This window comes from Mizuhopecten yessoensis, unplaced genomic scaffold, assembly GCF_002113885.1.
Source record: "Mizuhopecten yessoensis strain PY_sf001 unplaced genomic scaffold, ASM211388v2 scaffold4835, whole genome shotgun sequence".
Classification (NCBI taxonomy): domain Eukaryota; kingdom Metazoa; phylum Mollusca; class Bivalvia; order Pectinida; family Pectinidae; genus Mizuhopecten; species Mizuhopecten yessoensis.
In genome coordinates, this window is record NW_018405745.1 from 296,089 (window position 1) to 318,530 (window position 22,442).

Sequence of the window (22,442 nt, forward strand, 5' to 3'; positions counted from 1 at the left end):
GACGACGGACGACGGACGACGGACGACGGACGACGACGGACGAAAACGGATAGCAATAGGTCACTTGAGCTAAAGCTCAGGTGACCTAAAAAGTTTTTAATTTCCTTTATTTAATTTTTTTTTAAACATTTTTTTTTAATTATATTTTATCAAAATCTAAAAATAATTAAACAAATACTTGTAAATAGTGGGGCACAAGACCCAACTAGATTATACAACACAGATGAGTTAACAGCTGTGATGTCTTTCTAACAGTGATGATTGTAATTTCTCCCACAAACACTCTAGGTGACTCATTGGATAAACCTGCTAGGAGTTAGTGAACATTTATGGTCACCCACGAGTGGGTAACATGCATCCTGGACGTTATTTGATTGTTCAAACTTGTAATTGCGATGTCAATGTCCTTGATTCCCAAGAGAAACAAATAGTTTTCTGTATACATAATTTCTAAATGGTGTGGGAGAAAAAAGTCCCCAAACTTGTGATGGTTTGTAAGCAAGTTTATTCAACTTTCATTAGTAAATTTTCAAATTGTAAGACTCTCTGTAATTCTTGGGTCTCGATACAATTTGAAAGTTAACTAACAAGAGTTACATAAAATGAATACTTACAGAGATAAAACAGTGCTGGGTTACTTACTGTGATACAACAGCAATGTGTTGGTGGCGGAGCTCTACCCACAACTCGTCATTCTCGTGTAAAAGGTATTCCTTGTCACTCATGTCATTGCCACTTGTACTCACATATCTAAACAGAAAATTACACAAATCAAAATATTTCCTCATCTCTTATCTTTCTCTCTTCATTGCAATAGAAGGGGTGGGATCCCCTTTCAGCCAATTTATAACTTCAAGTAAAAGAAAGAATCATTCACTAGAAAATATTTAAAACATACTGGTACATAGGTACCTGACTTCGCCTCTATGAAAATGGAGGCAAACATAAAGACTATGGAACCAAAGAAAAGCCAAAATGCAAAGTCTGAGCAATATCATTGAGACATAAAACAGAGGTCACAGTAACCTACATTTGATGTACTAGTGTAGTACTTCTTGTGATGTATTCAGATATAAGTTTAATGACAGTTTGAGTAATAAAGCTGAATGCAACATATAACCAAGATCTCATTTGGAATGACCGACTGAAAGAAAAGGCAAACTCTTGTAAAAATGGAAATGAAAATTGTATTAAAAAACTTATGAGATAGAGTGCCTTTCAATTTTTTATCATAAAAAAGGTTTAGCTGCACAACTTAACCTTCCTCTAACTGGAGCCTCATCTTAGACTTAAGTTTATTGCAACCTCCATCACTGTAAGAGGCATACACAGTAACTGTGATGTTCATGTGTAACACTTACTTGTAAACATCATTGGCGATGGGCAGGAGATCATATACCATGGCCTGAAAAGTGAGGGCATGGAGGAGTGGAGTGACTGGGTCAAACCCTCGGTCCAGGATCAGCAGCTGTGAGCGGTCTTTCTGTGGTCCCTGAAAACAACAAGAACAGGTTCATAACCTACATACAGCAGGCTGAAACAATCTACGTCCTACATAGGCTGAAATAATCTAAGTCCTACATAGGCAGAAACAATGTAAGTCCAGTGTTAGATCTCCTGTGTCTCACACAACATTATTTGTATCTGAAGTATCCAAATTAAACAGATTGTTAAGAAACCTGAGGTTGTAGGGGTTTTAATGAAGTTTAGTTCCTTAACAACAGTAAAAGGTATTGGAAGGCAATGTTGCATTAATAACCACCTACTTCTCCCATTGTGTGGTCATCTGCTCTGTATGCATCTAGCTTCTGTTGAACCATCTGGGCAAACTCAGCGTTCTTGTCAAACTCACTGCAGAAGAGATACAGCAAGAATACAACAGAGTGAGGTACCCATCTCAACACCTTGGTTACTTAAGGTAATAGGATTGTGTCACCATTTCTCAGTAGAATTTTTTCCAAATTTGTAGTTATATTGCGTTGAAGTAAAGAAAAATTTCTGCCACAAAAATTATAGGTTGTCAGAATTTAAAGGATTTTAAATGAAAATTTATGTAAAAAGGAGTGAGTTTTGAAAAAAAATGAAAGACACAATTTTAGGCAAAATAATGTCAATAAAAATGATACCGACATAGATTAGTATTGCATTAATGTATATCAATTTAATAAATGCTGAAATTGTGTAAAATTAATTATCTATAAATGTTTAAAATTGACAGTTTATAATAAAACCATGTACATATAGTAAATGCATGTAAAGAGTTATCTTTCTTGAAAAACTTCACAGTAGTGAAATAGGTAGCCGGGTTCCTGAAGTACAGAACAATGGACACATGTGATTCATTGATAAAAAAACCCACTGAATTAATGCCTTGATTGCTTTGAAATACTTTATATTGAAAGAACATACTGTTCTGTCAATAATAAACATACAATATTCATCAGTTTAATATTTAACACTAGAATATGCGGAAATTGTGATACCGTCTCCCTATATTGGGTTTTCAACTAGGCATGTACTTCCTATTTCCGTTTAGCAATACACTCCTATGACCTTAATGGGAGAATGTCAGTTCCCTTATTATAATACCTCATTTACCTCAGCTATAGTAAAGTGTGTGACTGTCTCGATTTGGTTAAAACACATTACACGGCTGGGAGACAAAACATTGAGTCTCCTTCACATGATTTAATGTTCCTTGGGACACACGATTAATCTCACTCTCAGGGATACAAATACGCATATTTCACCTATATGGTGAATAAAGGTATAGAGTGAATATATGTTTATGTTTAAATAAATCTTGGATAATGCATTCTGGTTGTAGCTCCACTTAAAATTAAGTTTCAAAAAAGAAATGAATATTGCTGGAATGAAAACAAAGTAAGCAGGGCTAGCATAGGTATACTCCCTCTCTCAAGGTATACTCCCTACCTCAAGTTATATTCCCTACCTCAAGTTATACTCCCTCCCTCAAGGTATACTCCCTCCCTCAAGTTATACTCCCTCCCTCAAGGTATACTCCCTCCCTCAAGTCATACTCCCTCCCTCAGGGTATACTCCCTCCCCCCTCCCTCAAGTTATACTCCCTCCCTCAAGGTATACACCCTACCTCAAGTTATACTCCCTCCCTCAGGGTATACTCCCTTCCTCAAGTCATACTCCCTCCCTCAGGGTATACTCCCTCCCTCAAGGTATACTCCCTCCCTCAAGGTATATGCCCTCCCTAAAGGTATACTCCCTCCCTCAAGTCATACTCCCTCCCTCAAGATATACTCCCTCCCTCAAGGTATACTCCCTCCTTCAAGTCATACTCCCTCCCTCAGGGTATACTCCCTCCCTCAAGTCATACTCCCTCCCTCAGGGTATACTCCCTCCCTCAAGGTATACTCCCTCCCTCAAGTTATACTCCCTCCCTCAGGGTATACTCCCTCCCTCAAGTCATACTCCCTCCCTCAGGGTATACTCCCTCCCTCAAGGTATACTCCCTCCCTCAAGTCATACTCCCTCCCTCAAGGTATACTCCCTCCCTCAAGGTATACTCTCTCCCTCAAGTTATATTCCCTTACTCAAGGTATACCCCCTCCCTCAGGGTATACTCCCTCCCTCAAGTCATACTCCCTCCCTCAGGGTATACTCCCTCCCCCCTCCCTCAAGTTATACTCCCTCCCTCAAGGTATACACCCTACCTCAAGTTATACTCCCTCCCTCAGGGTATACTCCCTTCCTCAAGTCATACTCCCTCCCTCAGGGTATACTCCCTCCCTCAAGGTATACTCCCTCCCTCAGGGTATACTCCCTCCCTCAAGGTATACCCCCTCCCTCAAGTTTTTGGCAATTATTGGTGAAATAAGAAGAAAGATAATCTTCTCAGAGTGAAAAACTGACGGACTGACTGACTGATGGACTTCGTATTAACTTATAGACCCTTCTGTTACATACTACCAGTGGGAAATAATGGATACAATAAATCTCCCTGATAGAGGATGTGGTTCTGGACCTTGGATTGTGTAAAAATCAGTTGTAACTTGGTGGTACTTGAGCATTTCGGGCAGAACAACACGGAAGTTAATAAAGAGACAGTGAATGAAAACTTCACACAAGCCTGGGACTCCTGTGATTGTATATACAATAAAGCCTGCCTACCTCCTATATCTAACAGATGGGTACTCGCCCAGCGTGGCACACAGAGTGGCAATTTGTTCTGCACATCTCTCCAAGTTTAAAGTACGACCCGCTTGTTTTAAGATTGGGTTGTAGAAAAACGGGAAACTCTCCGCAGAGTCAAGTGAGAACACCTGAAATGCACAAAGACACAGCACACTTAACAAAAGATCGCTTTGCAGGCAACAGCACCAAAAAGATTGGAATAACATTAAAGTATTTTCTGTGTCAAGTCATATGTTATGTTTGCACTCAAATGTCAACAATACTTCATAGAGCCTAATAGTTTTTTGTTCGTTATTTTTATATATTTTTGTGTGTTTCCAGTAAAAACAATATAATCACCCAAAAGAAATAACACATATTCAAATTATGAAATGTCACATTTGCTTTGAAAAAGATATTAACATCATACATGAAAATTGATTACAAGTTCAAAAAAAGATCCAAGGAATACATACCTGAGACTCATATGGTAGAAATGCAATGTTAATCTCCCTCAGAGATTTGATGAACTTGGCAGAAGGTGATTTACTCAGCTCATTAAAAATCTCATCTGGACAAGCTGTAAAACATATATAATTTTGGAATAAATCAAGGGAAAAATGTATGTGATAAAGTCAAATACTGCAGCTCAAATGATTACCATATTAACTCATTCACCCCTGAAATTTCATAATGAACTATTCCAACCTTTGAATTGGAAGGGTTAAAATGTGTCTTCAGGGGTGAATGAGTTAAATATGTCTAGTCCTGTGTTACGGACAAGGCTAAAGAAAATGTCCCTTTGGCTCAATTGATAGAGCCTAAACTGGTAATATGTAGTCGTGGGTTCAATCCTGAGGGAAGACACTGGGAAAATATGATCTCTGTTACAGTGATGTTGACGCTCCAGTAGAGATCTGGGTAATGGATGCGATAACTTCCTTAACAAAAGGATTAGGTCTTTCAAGGTAGGGAAAGTATGCCACAGTGGTAAACTATCTAGTCCCTTGTTATTGACCTAGCTAAATAAAAGAAGGTATTTACTTACGCATTTGAAATATACTATGCTGCATTGTTTACTGCAAGAATTGGCCTGCAGTAGTCTGAATTTATCAATTTAACATGTACTACCAACTGTGATATACAACACCCTAATTCACAGGTGCTGGACACACTAATCATGATGTGTTATATTATATAAAAGTATATAGTACAATTGTATGTACACATCATATTATTGTGTCCAGCAACTGTGCCCTAGTTCATGAATAGGAGATTTAATACAGATTGTGCTTGTTAAAAGTAAATTATACATACCTTCAGTAAAAAATACATGAGCACATTTGTACTGGTTCTTAGTTCCTGGAAACTCATTCATTAAAGCTCGTACGGACTGTAAGAAAAAACGTTTTTGAAGGAATTTTGAACATAATCAGAGCAGATAAATGATTGACAAACTCATGTTTGTGTGTGTCAATATTGAATTTTACTAAACCATATTTGTTTCAAATTCTAGTTCTTGCAACTATTTCAAAGGTATGCAAATAAAGAAACAGTATGTCAGTTAATGCCAAAACTTGTGAACAGCAATACAAATTAACTGCAACAAACTAAAAATTTCTTTAAAGATGTTAAAATCAGCTTGCTTCCACAAATGACGAGGTCTTGAATTTGAGAGGAGTGTCAATAAGTGTACCTTATCAGTGGGTGTGATGAGGTACACAGCTTCTAAAGGGAGCGGTTCCCGCCTCTTGTGCAGATCCTCCACCACTGAAAAACATACACTTAAGATCTGAATATATATATATGTCAAAGAAAATTGTAATAACTCTTAACATCACTATATAAATAACACACATTTAGTAGCGAGTACTTCATTACAGTAAAAACTCGACTAACGACAACCTCGAAATTATGACCGCCCTGCTATTGCAGGTACTTGTTTTCAGTCCCATTTTCCCCCTCTATATCTTTATATTGCATTTCATAGCTTCAGCAATATGACTACTGTGCTATTCCGTATTTCGACCACTTTCAGTCTGAATGACCGTTAATTAATGGTAATTACCCTGCCATTGCGACCAAACCCCGACTAATGCCCAAATTAACCTGGTGTGCTGTCAACCGTGAGCAACTACTTGTGTTTCGCAGTCAATCTTTTGTTTCTCCGACATGGGTTATTATTCTTACCCGCTAGATGGCATTGTGTCAAGTTAACAACAATATGAGATTGACTTCCGATATAACATGGCATCCGACACCAACTAATTTGGGACCCCTGTGCACTCAGCTTATATCAGGGGGAAATGAAGAAACAAAAAGAACTTTTATCCCTGTTACAACACAAATTGTCTGTTTTCTCATCTCTATCATTATTTTGCATTGTGTTGTAACTATGCATCCCCCAAAACCAAAACTAACTAGAGAGTCCTTTGGAATCATGTTTATATACAGCTTCACCATGGTTTAAAATATCTTACATGTGATTCCCTCTGACATAATCTCTGTCATCTTGCAACATGATGACACCATGCGTGTGCTGAGAAAGTCAAGAACCAGGACTTTCCATTCTCCGTCTTTCTTCACAGTCCTGATGACTTCATTCATCAATTCTGGAAAAATAAGGATGATATAGGTCATTTGAAGTTGTTGGAACCAATTTCAGGAAAAGGTGAAATTAGGAAAACAGTGGAATATTCTGTTAATATAAAGAAATGTAAGACACCAACAAACATTGATGAAAAATTCTCCAATTTATTGTGCATCCTTTGATCCGCCATTTACAATACAAGATTATGATGCTTGAGTATATTACTACATAACTAGATATACGTAATATATAATCTGATATTTAAACATTGATTTCATCACAGAGTTTATTCATCTAAACTCATCAATTCAATATGGTAAAAGGATAGCAATGGGAATGTTGAAGAGTTTCTCTTCTGCACATTGTCATCCCATCAAAAATACTGCCATTGACTTTTGGCAAAGTTACTTTGACATTTTGTTTGTCTATCTTTAACCCCTTCACCACAATGGATTTATCCAGATAGATGTATGGTAGAGTCTACTAATGTTACCTTGGGATGAAAGGGTTAACAGGTTTGGCACAACAGTGCATATGAGTAATAATCCTGCATTTGGTAAAAACAGTTACCCATTTGAGAAACCATTTTATTACTGAAATGGGGAATAAAGTGAAATATAATCACACAAAGTTCTTTTAAATTCTTTCAGCAAAAAAGGGCGTTATTTTTTCAGCTCATTCCAATAAACAACACAATAAAGTACAATTGTACACAAACAAATATCAGTTCTGATGTCTATCTTTTTGTGAAAATGACAAACTATATCACTGACTTTGCTCTCCATTGACTTCCAGTGTGTAGTCACTGGGATCATCCAATGCAAATCTGACAGGTGAGCATGATTTTTTCTGTGTGCTATTTATACATTGTAGCTACTCTACAACACACTGTAAGCAATGGAAGCGATACATTTTGTCATTTTCACAAAAATTTAGACAACTGAATAGACACATGTTTGTGCACAGTTGTACCTCGTATTTTTTATTTGATTATTTTGAAAGAATGACTCCTGTTTTGTTTATAATGTGTAAAAGAACTCTGTGTGTTTTATTTCACTTTATTCCCCATTTCAGTAATACAATTGTTAAATGGGTAACTGTTACCAAAAGGCAGGATTATTACCCATATGCGCCCAACCTGTTCAGGATAACTACGGACTACATTTGTAGATCAAAATACATTGCCGGAGCAGCATTTTTTTTACATGAATTAGTCTTCTTCTTCCAGTTATGTGCCGGGCTCCATGCGGAGCATATTCGCACATGGTTAAAAGATTAGAATCATGTTGTGTCGAGGCTCAGTTAAAATTAGTCTTGGCTACCTATGGTTGGAACTTTCCGATCCTGGACTTGAAGGTTTCCAGGGTGTCGGCGTCCAAGATACTTGCTGGCAGTTTGTTCCATATTCGAATACCAGCTGGGAAGAAAGAATCCTGGTATGATCCCAAGCTACAGTAGGACTGGAGGTATCAGGTGGTGTGCCCTCTAGTCCTTGTACCATTTGACTGAAGTGGGGTTGTTGGTATTGCGATCAGGTCGTTGATTACCCGGTAAATCATGGTAGCTCTAGCCTGGGCTTTTTTCATTTAAAGGCTTTCAAGTTGGAGCTCCTTTAGCATGGGTGTCACGGTACTGGTATGGCTGTAGTCGTCCATAATGAACTGTGCTGCTCTACGCTGCACTGCCTCCAGGGAGTTGATTTGGGACTTGGTGGAATTGTCCCACACAGTGGCAGCATATATACTCCAATTGTAGGCGAACCAATGTCTAGTAGCAAGTAGCCGTGATGTTCCTTGGGCATGAAGATATGTTATGCCTCAGGAAAAGCGGTGGTGTTGTTCGCCTTCCTTGTAACACTGGTGACGTGACTGTTCCACGACAGTTTCTGATCGATGGTGACTCCAAGGTACTCTGCCTTGTCTGTCATGTTGTCTGTGAATGGTATACTTACCAGCAATAACATTGCGTTTGTTAGTGATTCGTATCAACTCACACTTATCAGGATTGAAACTCATTCCCCAGTCATTTTCCCACTGCTGTAACGAGTCAAAGTTTTCTTGTAGGTGTTTTACATCCCTCTTTCCTTAATAGTCCGATACATCAGGCAGTCATCTGCAAACAGTCTAGTTGTCAAACTCACTCTGCTTGGTAAATTGTTGAAATAAACTAAAAACAAGAGAGGTCCCATGACCATGCCTTGAGGAACTCCAGATGACACTGGAGCTGGAGGATTTCTCACCATCCACCACTATCTGTTGTGATAGGTCTGAAAGGAAGTCCTCAATCCATGACAATGTAGTTCCTCTCACACCATAGTGATGCAGTTTAGCTGATAGACGCGCCGTGAGACCTTGTCAAATGCCTTACTGAAGTCGAGCAGAACGGTGTCAATCTGATTTCGGTTGTTGAGGCCCTTCGCAAGGTCATGGACTGTTGTTATTAGTTGGCTCTCACAACAAATAACAACAGTCATGTACACTTATGCTACCCACAAGTTATTTCCCGATTTCAAATAGGAATTCAATCAATTGACTTGCAATGGATAGTCAATATACAAGCGTATACCATTTTAAATGTTGTAACACAATGTGGGAGAAATCTCAAGAAAAAAAATGTCCAAGCCTGTCAGCTGACTATTAATTATATATAATAGTTTGTTTAAATGCTGTGTGATCAGATTGTTTTCATTCTTCATAGGACAGGCCTACACTTAGGCTACATTTGCATATCCAGTTGAAACGGTTGAACCTGTAAAGAAAACGACAGGTACAGATTTGGACCGAGGCTGACCTCAGGAAAATTTGGTACGTGTAGATTGAGGGGTCCAGACGTACCTGACCGAAACTAAAATGCTGACTATTGCCAATTTGCGTTATTTCTTTCTTAAACAATGTCAAGTCACATGTAATTTTTAAGATCCGTTATGTAATTTAGTGGACGCGTGAGAGAAGGGCATGATATTCTTGATACATTGTTTTTTATTCTCCGAAACTGTGGATTTTTAGCTCTGCTTATAGAACGGTCCAAGTGTGTTCGTTTATCGTGGAAAATTTCTGCGCCACATGTACCGTTTCAACCGGGATACGCGATTGTAGCCTTGGGCTACATGAACAGGTTGGGGAAAACCACCAATTGTTTGCATAATATGCAAACTCGCCTATTATATGCCAGTTGGAGTATGGATTTGTTACTAAAAATAACCAAAATCACTTTAACAGTAACTTTTGCAATATATTATTAAAAATCGCATTTATTTACGACAAGGTAAACAATATTTTGCTAAAAGATGTTTACTAAAAGTAACTTTACCGGAAGTATTGCATCTATTTTTGGTACTTTCCTACATGGTTTGTATTTGTATGATGTTTCATGGCTAAATATATGCTACTTGGACAAACAATTTGAAAAAATTACGATTAAAGTGATTTTGGCTATTTTTAGTTACAGTTTCTTACCCCAATTGGCGTATAATAGGTGAGTTTGCGTATTATTTTACGCAAGTTAGTGGTTTTCGCCTACCTGATGTATGTCGACCAAAAAATCAATATTCAAGTCTGCTGACAACAAAAATATACCGGCTACAAACCCGAGTTGCACAGGTAAAGAAACAATTTACAATTGTAGAACTCTGAAAAACGTTGTTCCTGTAGTGAAAGCTGAAATAATAACATCATTATTGTGTTATTCACGAATAAATATGTAAATAAACAAATCGTACGATTGTGAACTGCCTCCTTCAACGCCATCTTGAATTTATAATTCCGCAGCGACGATGCGCAGAAAATTAACATAAAACATATATAAATATATATCCTGAATTTAATTTTCTGTAAACATTTTTTTGGATAATAAAAAGTAATAATTTTAAGTCGTTATATTTATATTCGCATTATTTCAGCCGGCCAATCCATCCTAATTTACAAGCCTCGTTTTGGTGAACGTCTACTACACACACTTTATAGGAAGTGTTTGGCGAGGATGTACCACCAAGTTCTAGATGTAGTTTTACTGCTCCTGTTGGAAATATAGACATGAAAATACACTTTATTGTGCAAGGCAACAGGAGAAACTGTTGTCATGAGTTCGTCGTCTAAAACTGGTAGTCCAGGTAAGCTTTTTCCTCTTAAACACCATAATAAGAGCTGATGGGAGCACTTCTGCAGACGAGGTCAAGACCCTGCATCAGTAGCAGGGTACTGTAGTTTGACAGCTTCTGAAACAGATCGCGGAGATAAAAGTTACATCTTATATATGTACCCCTCAAGTAGATAACTGGAAAGATCTGTCCACCTTTGTGTCTCTAATGAAGTAAAAGATGGGTGCTCAACACTGATTTTGTGATTAAATTTACATCTTATAAGTTAAGTAAAACTTTTAACATGAAAGCAAAATGCCTGTTTCTTGCTGTAGTATGTTGTAGGATGATTTTGGCTATCTTTTGAAGATAAAAAAAATCAGATATTTTTCACTGGAGCTGAATGGATGCTTCATCCTTTGATGTGTTTTGGTTATTGATTATGAATTTAAATATGATTAATACATCATACCGTATGTACCTGGTACATGGTGGGTCTTCTTAAATGTTTCTATCATCTGTCAAATCCAACAGATTTACGTTTCTGTGTACTGTACAGATCTAGATAAAAACATTTTGTTTGTTTGATGCTTTTATCATTATTTTTTTCAATTTCTGTATCTTTAAGATATATAATAATTTGGGTAAATGGATTTATCTTCAATAATGACTTCCTGCTCCAATTAAATATGATAATCTAAATACAGTACATCTGACTCAAAGTTCTCATGGTCAGTGGGTTTTTTTTACAGGATGCTTTAAAAAAAAATCATCTTCACCTGGCAATTATGTGCATATAGACCAGTCTATATTTATGATCATAAACAAATCATGTCACAGTCAGGCTATCAGAACTGATGCATAACCCTCTGCATTAAAGCCATTTTGGTCTCTGTGGAGTAAATATAATAAATACTAGCTATAGATAAATAGTGAACTTTGTATGATGTAGTAAAGCCAAGGAGACTCAAACCACAGCAAGACTGGTCAAAGATTAGAAAATAAATTTGCTAACAAAAACCTTAAATCATGTTATTGAAATATAAACCAGATGTGTTCACAGATTAGAAGAGAAAGAATAAATCAGAACAGCCCTGAACACAGGTTGATACCTTATTTTGATTTAGGGACATATGCATGTGCACATTTACAAGGAGTTGGAATTTTCTCATTACATATATATGTAATGAAATAGAGATACTTTCGTAAAATAGATTTATCAACCTATTTAATGAATCTTGATAAAAAATCCACTGCACATATGAAAAGACAGCTGAATTAATGGAGTACAAAACCATAAATGTGTTTATATGGAACAGATAACTGTTTTTTTGTTTAATTTACATGTATGCAAGCTAAGGATATTTATTGCAAAATACAACAATATATCATGGATATTGTAAAAATTTTCTGTCAAATTGTATTTTGTATAACATTTATTTCCATCATTACTTTTGTTCCTCTGCATGTTTTAGACCAGATAAATAGCATTGTCTCCATGACGCAGCACCTGGAGAACATCTGCTTTCCTCACATTTAAAAGACATTTAGTTTTTTTTTCTCTGGGAAATGAATAGGTGATGTTTTCACAAAGGCTGAAGAGCAGGTAATGGGTTTGGTATCCTATTGTAGTTGATCATGATCAAACATACTAGCTAGACACTCTTCTCCGTTAGTAGGATTTAATATTGTACGCAGAATTGTTCAAGTTCACAATTTTTTTTTATTATTTTGTTCATTCATACTGTAAAAATTTATCAAATTTTTATCAACAAAATTATTTTGCATTTCAACAGATGTAGCATATATCGCAACAAGTTTTTTGTTAGCATTTTTTCACCAATCATAATGATCACATTTTCTATAATGCTATAATGATGTATTCCACATCGAAAAAAAATGCATACAATAATGATTATCAGAAAAAGATGTAATTTCGATTACTTGTCAGGTAAGGTATGATTAAAAGGAAAAAACATACAAAGCAATTTATAAAAACAATACATTTAGCTATATATTATGTTGTATGTATGCCATTTATTTTCTGGGAGAGAAATTGGTGGTTCATTTCTTTTTAATTATATAAATTGGTATAGAATTCTGAAAACAAAAAAGTTTTGCAAAATATTAATATCGTGTTATATCGAATGCTTATGTGTGCAATAGGAGATTTGTGGACCTTCACAATACATGTTTTGTATTGTGTAACTAAAAGTGAGTGGGCGTCTTTTATGGAAAATCAATAGGCAAAGACGACACGTTAGACGTAAAAACCTATACCCTGTCTTCCTATGATATAACTTTGTCGCTGTCGCCAAGAGCATACTGTATAGACAGTAGGAAACATCATCATACAAATATAACTTGTATTCATCGTCTGGTGCATACACTTCTATGTACATGTAGTACAGGCAGTAAAATATCCTTACTAATAAATGTCAATATGACTTACATTCATCAAAACGCACTAACTGAAAAGAACAGCAGTATAGCAATTGTTGGTAGTCGTTGCTGTAACTGACATCCATCAAAAACAATTAGTGAATCATTGTAAAGAACAATGTGTAGCGAATGTATATAAATAATGGAGTGGACCGGCACTCACTGGTTAGGATGTTACTGAGGTGTTTAGGGTGATGTGTGCAGGATGATTAATCAATTGTGCCCTTCCTTTTCATCAATTGTTGTACTACTGACCTAGTTAACAGAGGCTTGTCATCTCGGGGGAGGTATATAGTAACATGCTGTTTAGTGGTCATTTAAGTTAGGATTGGATACGCTGTTGTGGGAGATTTACTGGTATGGGAAATATTGTGGTGGGTAATATATACTGGAAATAGTTATTCAGGACACTGGTGTCAGAGATCAACTGGGGTGGGAAATCAACTGGCATGGAAGATATATATATTGGTATGAGAACTATTGATGATACTGGTGTTGAGTTATTGTTATATTATATAGAAGAGTCATTGGTTATATAGGAGATATTAGTGTGGAAGCTTATAAATAAGGTACATGTTGGAAATATGCTTGTGTAGGAGTAGTCAGTTTGAGAGAAAACTTTGTTTATGTCAGATTTTGAAATATTGGGGTGTTGAAATGCAAGTAGGTCACCAGCTTAACTTGTAGATCATTGTCATGTGTGGATTTGAATGGCCTCTTGTTGGTGTCGGGCTTTTGCACCTACATGTACACAGGTCATTCAAATCCATGCACACCTCCTACTCCAACATTAACCATTATGCATTTATAATGAAGGAAGACAGTACTAGATCAATCATGATCAATCACCAGTAACATTGACTGTTTTTACTGCAATTTTAATCAACAGTTACATTAAGGTTGGGAGTCCCAATGCTCTGTGCAGTATATATCTCCAATGAAGAAGAGTGTCAATTTGTTCAGCATTTTTCTGGCTTGAAGATGTTTGTCCATTTATTATGGTAGACGTTTTCACAAAAACAATTCAGCCCATTTGATCCTCGAATCTTGAGATAATAAAGCAAAGAGCTTATCCACTGCACTACCACTCATTTTTTCATTCTCTTCATTCTTTTCTCCCACATTTCAGTTGAAATGGTCCTATTCGTATAAATTGCCCACAACCTAAAATTGTCTTTGTATGAATATATAGAGGAAAAACATAAAAATAAAATTTTCAAGGACTTAACGTTACTGTTTTGTGGGATATGGGGATGAGAAAATAGTGGTCCCAGGGAATGCTCAACATGAGTGATTTCTAACTTTTCAAGGACTTTATACAGTCGAAAAATGGTGGATCTCTACCTTAATTTATAACAGTACACTCCCAGTTGCTATAATTAAATGTAAATCATTCATCTAAATTTCAGTATGGTCAAGATTTCAAACCCTGGTCTAGTCTGTTTAGTTTTCTATTTTGTGCTATAGGATACAATACCATTCAGGAGCATGCAACAGGAAATGAAGTTTTACAGAAAAGTTTACATGCTAGCTTGTAAAGATGAAGTTAACACCAGGTGTTCTGAGATAATGTAGGACATTCAAATAAAATAGAACTGCAAAACACATTTTGAGCACTCCGGGACAGAGTCACATTATGAAAATGTATATGATGTACCCTCATGGTTCACAATGTCTGACAACACATGTATAAAAAGGAAATTTAAACTTATGAAAAGCATTGAATTTTAAATCACTGGATTGTTCCGAAAAATGTAATGGACATAACAGATCTGTTGATACATATGTATCAAGGAAACCTTCCCAGCTGGAAAACCTAAATGAAATCCCTCAAGTTCAAGTTTTCATGATCATATAACACCCTGCATTTCCTCACAGATGGGCCAGCAATCACTTAAAGGAAACTTTCCTATTGATAAGATCAGAACTGATATTATAACATTTCTGTTGCATTCATGATGGTCTTGCTAGGCAGCTATAGCACTTAATGCTCCCGACAGTTATAAGTAAATAATTTGCTATATATATATTTGTTATCAATGAACACAAATTGTGCCTAGGGTATATTATAACTGCTGCTATACAATCTGTGTAGCAACAGCTCCTGGTATTACGCTGATTCAGCTGAAGCCAGCAGGCGGTGAATTCTGGGGATATCCACTGCACATATCCATTATGAAAGCTACTTACAGATAGGATATTGGTTAGCTTAGTAGGACAATTTTAGAAAATAATCCACCTATTTCAGGAATTCTGAAATTCTGGAGCTGAAGGGAAATATCTACCAGGAGCATATATATATAATTCATATGCGTAAGAGTACCGTTAAACATATATTTGGCTCCAGTGGGAGGTCTGAAGCTATCTGCCATCATAACATTGAAAATAATACAAACAAATATGTGTAAACAAACTTCATTTTCTTCCGAAACCTTTGTATTTTTCTCTGCGATTGAAAATATTTCATGTTACCCACATGTTGGTAACAAACTTGATGAAATTTCATTGCATTGTAATCTTTTGATAATGATGTCCTGTAACCATGCTTTTCTCTGACATCTTCCATTGCGATGTGATTCATGGCAATTGTTTCCCTAATTATAGGTTAAAAGAATCATTGTTCCAAGAGAAACATGCATATGATTTAAAATATAATACGGATGTCAACGGGAAACAGTTCTCATTACAATGTAGTTGTTTTGATTTACTAACTTTGAAAAAAGAAAATTGGTAAGCCTGTTTCTGTTAAAATATAATTTGTAAATTAACTAATCCATGAAGTTAGATAAACATGATAACCAATGAACACATATTTGGGGAGCTAAATGGACGCAAAATAATATGCACATGTGCCTCAGATTGTTTTAATGTCACTGACAGGGCAGGGCTGTTGATACCAATTATTCTGAAATGCATTCGGTTTAATTCATGCTCAAATTTAAGGGAATGCTATTATTAGCACAAGCGAAGGGGCACTGTTGGGTTTATTTTTCTTGCTTACTTCATAAAAATAAGAATAAAAAAGCATGAAGACTGCAGCCTAGAAGATGAGCATTTGTGGCAGTGCTGGTGTCTTGTAGATGTCTGCAGCCACCCCTGGGTGAGGCTGCAGACGAGCAGTCTCAAGCCTGCCTGCAGTCAGAGATAGCATATGTATACCAGCACTTCCTTGTTACTTGAAGCCCCTTCAAACATACATGTTATGTACATAGATGCATTATAATTTTTTAGTAGTGACTATATAGGCTAGTGTGCATCTTTATTGTCCTGTGAATGGGCAACATAGTGATGAATTAAAGGTCTGAAAAGAAATTTGAATGAAGGAATGAATGTTTTAAATGACTGTGATTGATCCTTGAAAATATGTAACTTTTATAAGTTCTGTTCTACAGTTGATAGATTTTTCTACCTGTTTTCCACAGGGGCCTTTGCCTTAATTTATTTATGATTCTGGGAATCTTCACTGTTCTTTAATAAACCTGTGATGAGCTTTTATTTGTATAAGAAGTATTTGTTGATAACTGGCATTGAGAAAATGCTAGTATGATATTATCAGAAACATGGGGTTTTACTACACAGGGTACATGTAGATTACAATCCGGAATTAAAACTACACCATAGATTTAAGTGATATACTATGTAAGTTGATGATTGTAGAGTCTTAAGTAGGGGGTTCACTCTGGGAAGTTTTGTTTTATTGCTATAAAAATTAGAATTGGAAGGAGATGTCAGTAGTATATCGGTAGCGTGTGGTGTGTGGGTAGGATGACTCAGCTCTTGGGCTGCATGTGGGGGATCAATATACTGTAGCAGTGTATAGTAGGCCCAGGACAGACAGACCAGCCTCCTCATCACCGCTGGAGCTGGTGCATGTCACCACAATTTGTAAATACAAACACTACACCATGCAAACCGATTAATAAAAAATAGAGGTATAATTTAGCATGGGTACCTGGTTATATATCTCCTGTAGCTTTACATCTGGGCTTACACTTCGTACAGGTCTGTGTCAGGATAAATGTAAAAACAAATTCTCGGAACACATCAGTTAGTTCAGTTGAGGAACATTATAACATACTGTTAGGTGTTTTGTAACATTAAAAGCATTTGGCTTGGTGAGTTTGAGTATCTTTAATTTGTAAATACAAAATTTAAAAACATCCCCATGCAGCTTCATCTGGTACATGGTCTGGTTTTTTCCTGAAGGCATTAATTTCAGGTGCAGAAAAGATTTTAATTGCAAATATCTATGATGATTCAGNGGGGGGGTGTTACAGATGTGTTCATGGGGGTTTCCAAATGGTCAAAAATACATGGTTTTTAAAAATGGACTCCCACTTATTTATATGTAGCTTTGAACAATTATCTTCCTGCTTTTCTTGTTGTTGTGACTTAAAAAATGGCTAGATAACACATATAAACCTAAAGCATTCTCATTTATTTTTTATATACCTAAAAATATTCCAATTGGTAGTAAAGCTGCCCAAGGACTATGCAATTTCTTTGTGGATGCATGAAGGACATTTATCAACTTTCAAAAAGGAGTCTCAGGTTTTATCTGAGCCACAATATTTAATGTGTTCTGTAAATTTTCACTTAAAAAACACATGATTAGGTAACTCATTCACCCGTGAAGTTTGATAATGAACTATTCCAACCTTTGAATTGGAACGGTTCAAATGTGTCTTCAGGGGTATATGAGTTAAATGTATGAAGCACAGAAGAAGTGTAACAGAAATGTGTTTGACTAACTTAGTTTTATAACAACTCAGACCTTTGATGGACCAATATGTGCATGTTAAGTGCTAAATTGTCAAACAGTAAATAAACATATGCAGTTTCTCTATTACTACAAAAATTCAATGTAAATTGAAACATGATGACAGTTTTAAGTTCTACATCATTTTGATGTCATGGGATAATGCAGTGGTAATTCTTATAAAGAAGAATTAGAGAAACAACAGACTATTCTAGAAACAGATCAATTTGTTGGATTTCAGTGGCTGCTTGAAAGTTTTTGTCAATGTTCAGAACTAGTAGACTGAAAAATGAAAATTCTTCCTTTGGCCTTCAGTGGGTTTGCTTTGCTTGCATTCTAAGATTTGAAGGGCCAAGGTCCATGCTTGGTCATCTGAAAAACCCAAGATCCATTATTTGGCCTTCAATGGATGTGTGCTGCTTAAAAGCTTGCATTCAAGAATTGAAGTACCAAAATCTGTGCTTCGGCCTTCAGTGGGTGCTTGCATTGAAGGATCAAAATACTGTTAGATACCTATACAGTTCCATGCTTTGGCCTTCGTTGGGTGCTTGCATTGAAGGATCAAAAGACTGTTAGATACCTATACAGATCCATGCCTTGCCTTCAGTGGGTGCCTGGCAGTAATTAATTAACATGGTGTGTGTGGAAACAACAAACTGACCTATAACCAATATTGTGGGGTCTGCAGTATCCATCAGGCAGAGTTGTATACAAACATATACTGGCATACGCCTCTACTGGCCAAGATAAACAAACACAAACAATAGCTACCCCAGATGTTCATAAGTACTTGTAAGTTTTAGATGTTGGGACTTGCCCCCTGTGCAATGTACATAGTCAGTATATGATGCCATTAGCTGATGCGATGAGAATCCAAAATCTTTTCAAATTGTAATCAAATTGCACATATTTTACTTTTGCTAGCATGTCTTTCATAAATTTCAATCCAATTCCAGTTATAAAACAAGTAACAATTTGCATTCGAGAATTTATGATTATAAGATTTGCTAAGTCTGCACTGGGTTTTATTATGTGTTTCAATCCTTAAATGTATATATACAGCCTCAGAGACTTGCTCTTTTACAGTCGTTTGTGAAATGCCAGTAGAGATTGATGATAAGGAGAGGTTAAATAAATAAAGTGTGTTATTTCTGATATATCTGTGTATTTACAGTACACAAGCCTGACCAGAAGGAGTGAAATGGCTATAGATTTGACCAGGTGGAAATGACATTTTACAATCATAGTCTGCATAGGGGAGATAGAACCATTTCAGAGAGAAATTAAGAAAACATCTGTTTGTTTAAATCAGAGCTCGAGCCATAGGGAGATTCATTTAAATGATATACAACTTCAAAGTATAGTCAATATAATGCATTTTGCAATACCCGATACTTTTTTATAAATCTTCAGAACTACAAAATAAGTGCCAGAACTTTCCTAATTCCTATTTTGGGTTAGCCTATAGCTACATGTACATAGGAGATTGTTCAATCAAGGAGCATATAAAAGGGTTCTTGTTCATGAGCTTGGGTCAGTATGACAAAACCTGGGTATATATGTTTATTGCTTTCTTGATTCATATATTATAATATGAAGTAAAACCCCATTAACTCAGACTCTTGGAGATTAGATCCAGCTCAAACTCTGCTAATGTCGCAGATAGTAGATGTTAACGTTGGAAATAGTGAATAAAACATGATAAAGATAACTTTACTGCTCAACATTTTACAGCAATTTGTAGTTTGTTTTATTCAGAAACCTACCGGGAGAAAAATAATGCACAACACTGATGATAGTCAAAAGTGTCCTTATGTTTTTATGAAAATGAAAACAGAATCATGGAGTTAATAATCACAGATTTTTCAGACTGACATGTATATAGTAAAAAAAATAACGTCTGCTAATAACTGTGACATAGCATTAGATAAAGATGTGGGTATGTCGGTTTGTCGAAATAAATATGAAGGTGTTGGACAGAAAATTATCCAACTGGTGGTGTGGGAAGTGTTTACTTTTGGCACGAGTAATCAGAAACTGAGTGAAATGGCTATTTATGGCAACAAGTTAATGCTACCTACCAAAAAAAACAACAACAAAGGAATTGCATATAATCAAGCGTAATAACACAATGACAGATAAAAGGTTAAACTGTTCAAATGAGGTTAAAATTGTGTTCCATACATACCACACTGTACATGTATACACTTACACTGGGTAAGACTTAATTTAATGCATGAGTTATTAAGCAGTTATTGTTATTACAATTGGAGGAAGAAAATATCTAATGTTACTTGTAGTGTTGAGAATGACGAAAAACATAAATATTGTGTAAAATACTTATGCGTCTTCATTGTATTACAAAACATATCACAGTATGTGGTTTTGAGGTAACATTAAAAGCTTGTATTAACAATGTAAAAAGTTATCTACAAGGTATATAAATCTTGTTTTACTAAGCAATTTATTGGTACTTTTGCACAACCTCTCTCCAAGTAATCTGACCTTGGTCAAGTCTTCCTATGCCATTTGTCTTGTTAGTGGCATGTGCTCTTACAAGATCTAGTGGCCTGGATGAAAATGGATTGAATAAAATGCTGCAAAGTCATAAAGTTACCAATGTCTGTGGAATCAATGCTTTTTATATGCCGTCGTCCGACAGGTCGTATTATGGTATAGGCTGCATTGTGCTTCCACCCGTCTGTCCGTTAACTTTTCCTTGTCATTGCAATTGCTCTCCTGCCTTCATTCATGAACATATCTTGATGAAACTTGGTACACATATTGCATACCAATATAGCTCGAACGAATTATTTCAGAGGTAAATGTGCATTTTTTGTGGAGTTATGCCCCTTTAATTGCCAAATAAGGGCATTGTGTAGTAAATGCAGAACTTTTTTTATTTATTTTTTAATCAATTCCTTTCAAATTTTTGTATGATAATGGTAGAAACAATAATGTTCAACATGTATTACAGGTTTTTCTGTCAAGTTTCAACTTTCCGCGTTTTGGCTGTTCATCGTTTTTGCTGTTAACTTTTGCTTGTTTACACAATAACTCTCAAACAATTGTTCTTCAATTTTTGTCAAACTTGGTGAGATGTTTCATTACCTGAATGCTTTGGATGAGTTCTTAAATCTTGATATTTTAATGCTATCCGACAGAGTTTTGTCCCTTCTTCATTGCGGGGCTATGCTCCTTTCATTGCAAAATAAGGGCATTGTTTAGTAAATGCAAGAACTTTTTTCATTTTTAATCAATTTCTTTCAATTTTCATTTGCTATGCTAATGCTAGAAGCAATAATGTTCAACATAAATTACAGGTTTTTCTGTCGAATTTCAACTTTCCACGTTTTGGCGTATCACACTTGACATAGCAACACTGTTCTTCATTTTTGCCATTCATTTTTGCAATTAAATCTCTTAACTCAATATTTTTTTCATGTATTATGTATATTTTGCCATAATATCTGGGTGCAAATTGCAGTTCAAGACTCCTACCTTAAAGGCAAGGTTCTAGTTTTAGTAATGGCAACATTGACCAAGAAAATGTAATTAGGAAACACAAAATAGCTTGAGCCATCAACACAGTAAATGAACGACAAGTTCACAGTCACCAACAAAACAATGGCAATAGACACATTTATTTTATATGTCACTACCTGCTTCCAATATCCTTTTGAGGGTCTGACAGGCGTATCATGCTTCGCTCGCGGTGCTCTTGTTGAAGAAAGTTTTACTATAATTTCATGAAACAAAAAATTCCTTGTTAGAACAATATAACTCTGTCATCTACAAACCCCAAATTTTGTATGCCAGTATATATACCTATCTTGGCATGGCAATACATGTACTTAAATTGACTCTTGCATGCTCAACTGTAAATAGAATGATACTTTGTTTTTGATACCGAAGTTTGGGAAATATGGATTGCTTCTAATGCTTTGCCTCGTTCGTGTAGTTTTGTATCATATTAAAAACACATTTTGGGTAGACGTACGACATAGTTGAAACCCTGTTCACAATTGCTGTTAGACACTTGCAAATAAGATAAATAATAGGGTCAATTATAATATTGATTAGCAAATCAATGGGAGACCATCTGTCTTGCCCACAGAATTGGCAGCAAGTTCGAAGTATAATGGTGTATTGGTGCTACCATATGAAATAAAGATGCTATTCAGTGTGGTAGTTAAAGTACAATAAACTATCAGGCGTGGTCAATAAGGTGATTGCGGTTGTATTGTGTACCATTTTTCAATTGTTTTTAGTCTTTTTTCTTATACCAACTGGGAAAATCAATAGTACTAAGAAACAGGAGTTAAGTAATCAGTTGTCCCTGATTAATTGTGGGCTATCAGAGCTGATTATCGGCAAAACATACACAGCAATTCAGGTCCATTAGCTGCGGTGAATCTCCTCAGAAG

General features: G+C 36.0%; 2 protein-coding genes across 4 annotated transcripts in view; one reads left to right on the forward strand and one right to left on the reverse strand.

Annotated features, from left to right (window-relative positions):
• The window catches only part of LOC110449855 (syntaxin-binding protein 1-like), a 27,840-nt gene extending 17,343 nt beyond the window's left edge, over positions 1-10,497 (reverse strand). For both annotated transcript variants that reach the window (XM_021496985.1, XM_021496984.1), the window contains exons 1-9: positions 10,458-10,497; positions 6,630-6,761; positions 5,846-5,919; positions 5,467-5,542; positions 4,626-4,729; positions 4,147-4,298; positions 1,767-1,851; positions 1,362-1,492; positions 643-750 (exon numbers count right to left, since the gene is read on the reverse strand). In XM_021496985.1, the coding sequence (XP_021352660.1) occupies positions 643-750; positions 1,362-1,492; positions 1,767-1,851; positions 4,147-4,298; positions 4,626-4,729; positions 5,467-5,542; positions 5,846-5,919; positions 6,630-6,761; positions 10,458-10,485 (890 nt within the window). In that variant the 5' untranslated portion in view covers positions 10,486-10,497. The remainder of the gene's footprint in view (positions 1-642; positions 751-1,361; positions 1,493-1,766; positions 1,852-4,146; positions 4,299-4,625; positions 4,730-5,466; positions 5,543-5,845; positions 5,920-6,629; positions 6,762-10,457) is intronic.
• A 151-nt stretch (positions 10,498-10,648) lies between these two features.
• LOC110449856 (rap guanine nucleotide exchange factor 1-like) overlaps positions 10,649-22,442 on the forward strand; it is a 78,333-nt gene continuing 66,539 nt past the window's right edge. The window contains exon 1 of one of the 2 annotated variants that reach the window (XM_021496986.1): positions 10,649-10,847. The gene's annotated coding sequence lies outside the window, so the exon portion shown is untranslated. The remainder of the gene's footprint in view (positions 10,848-22,442) is intronic. The other variant, XM_021496988.1, reaches the window with a different exon arrangement.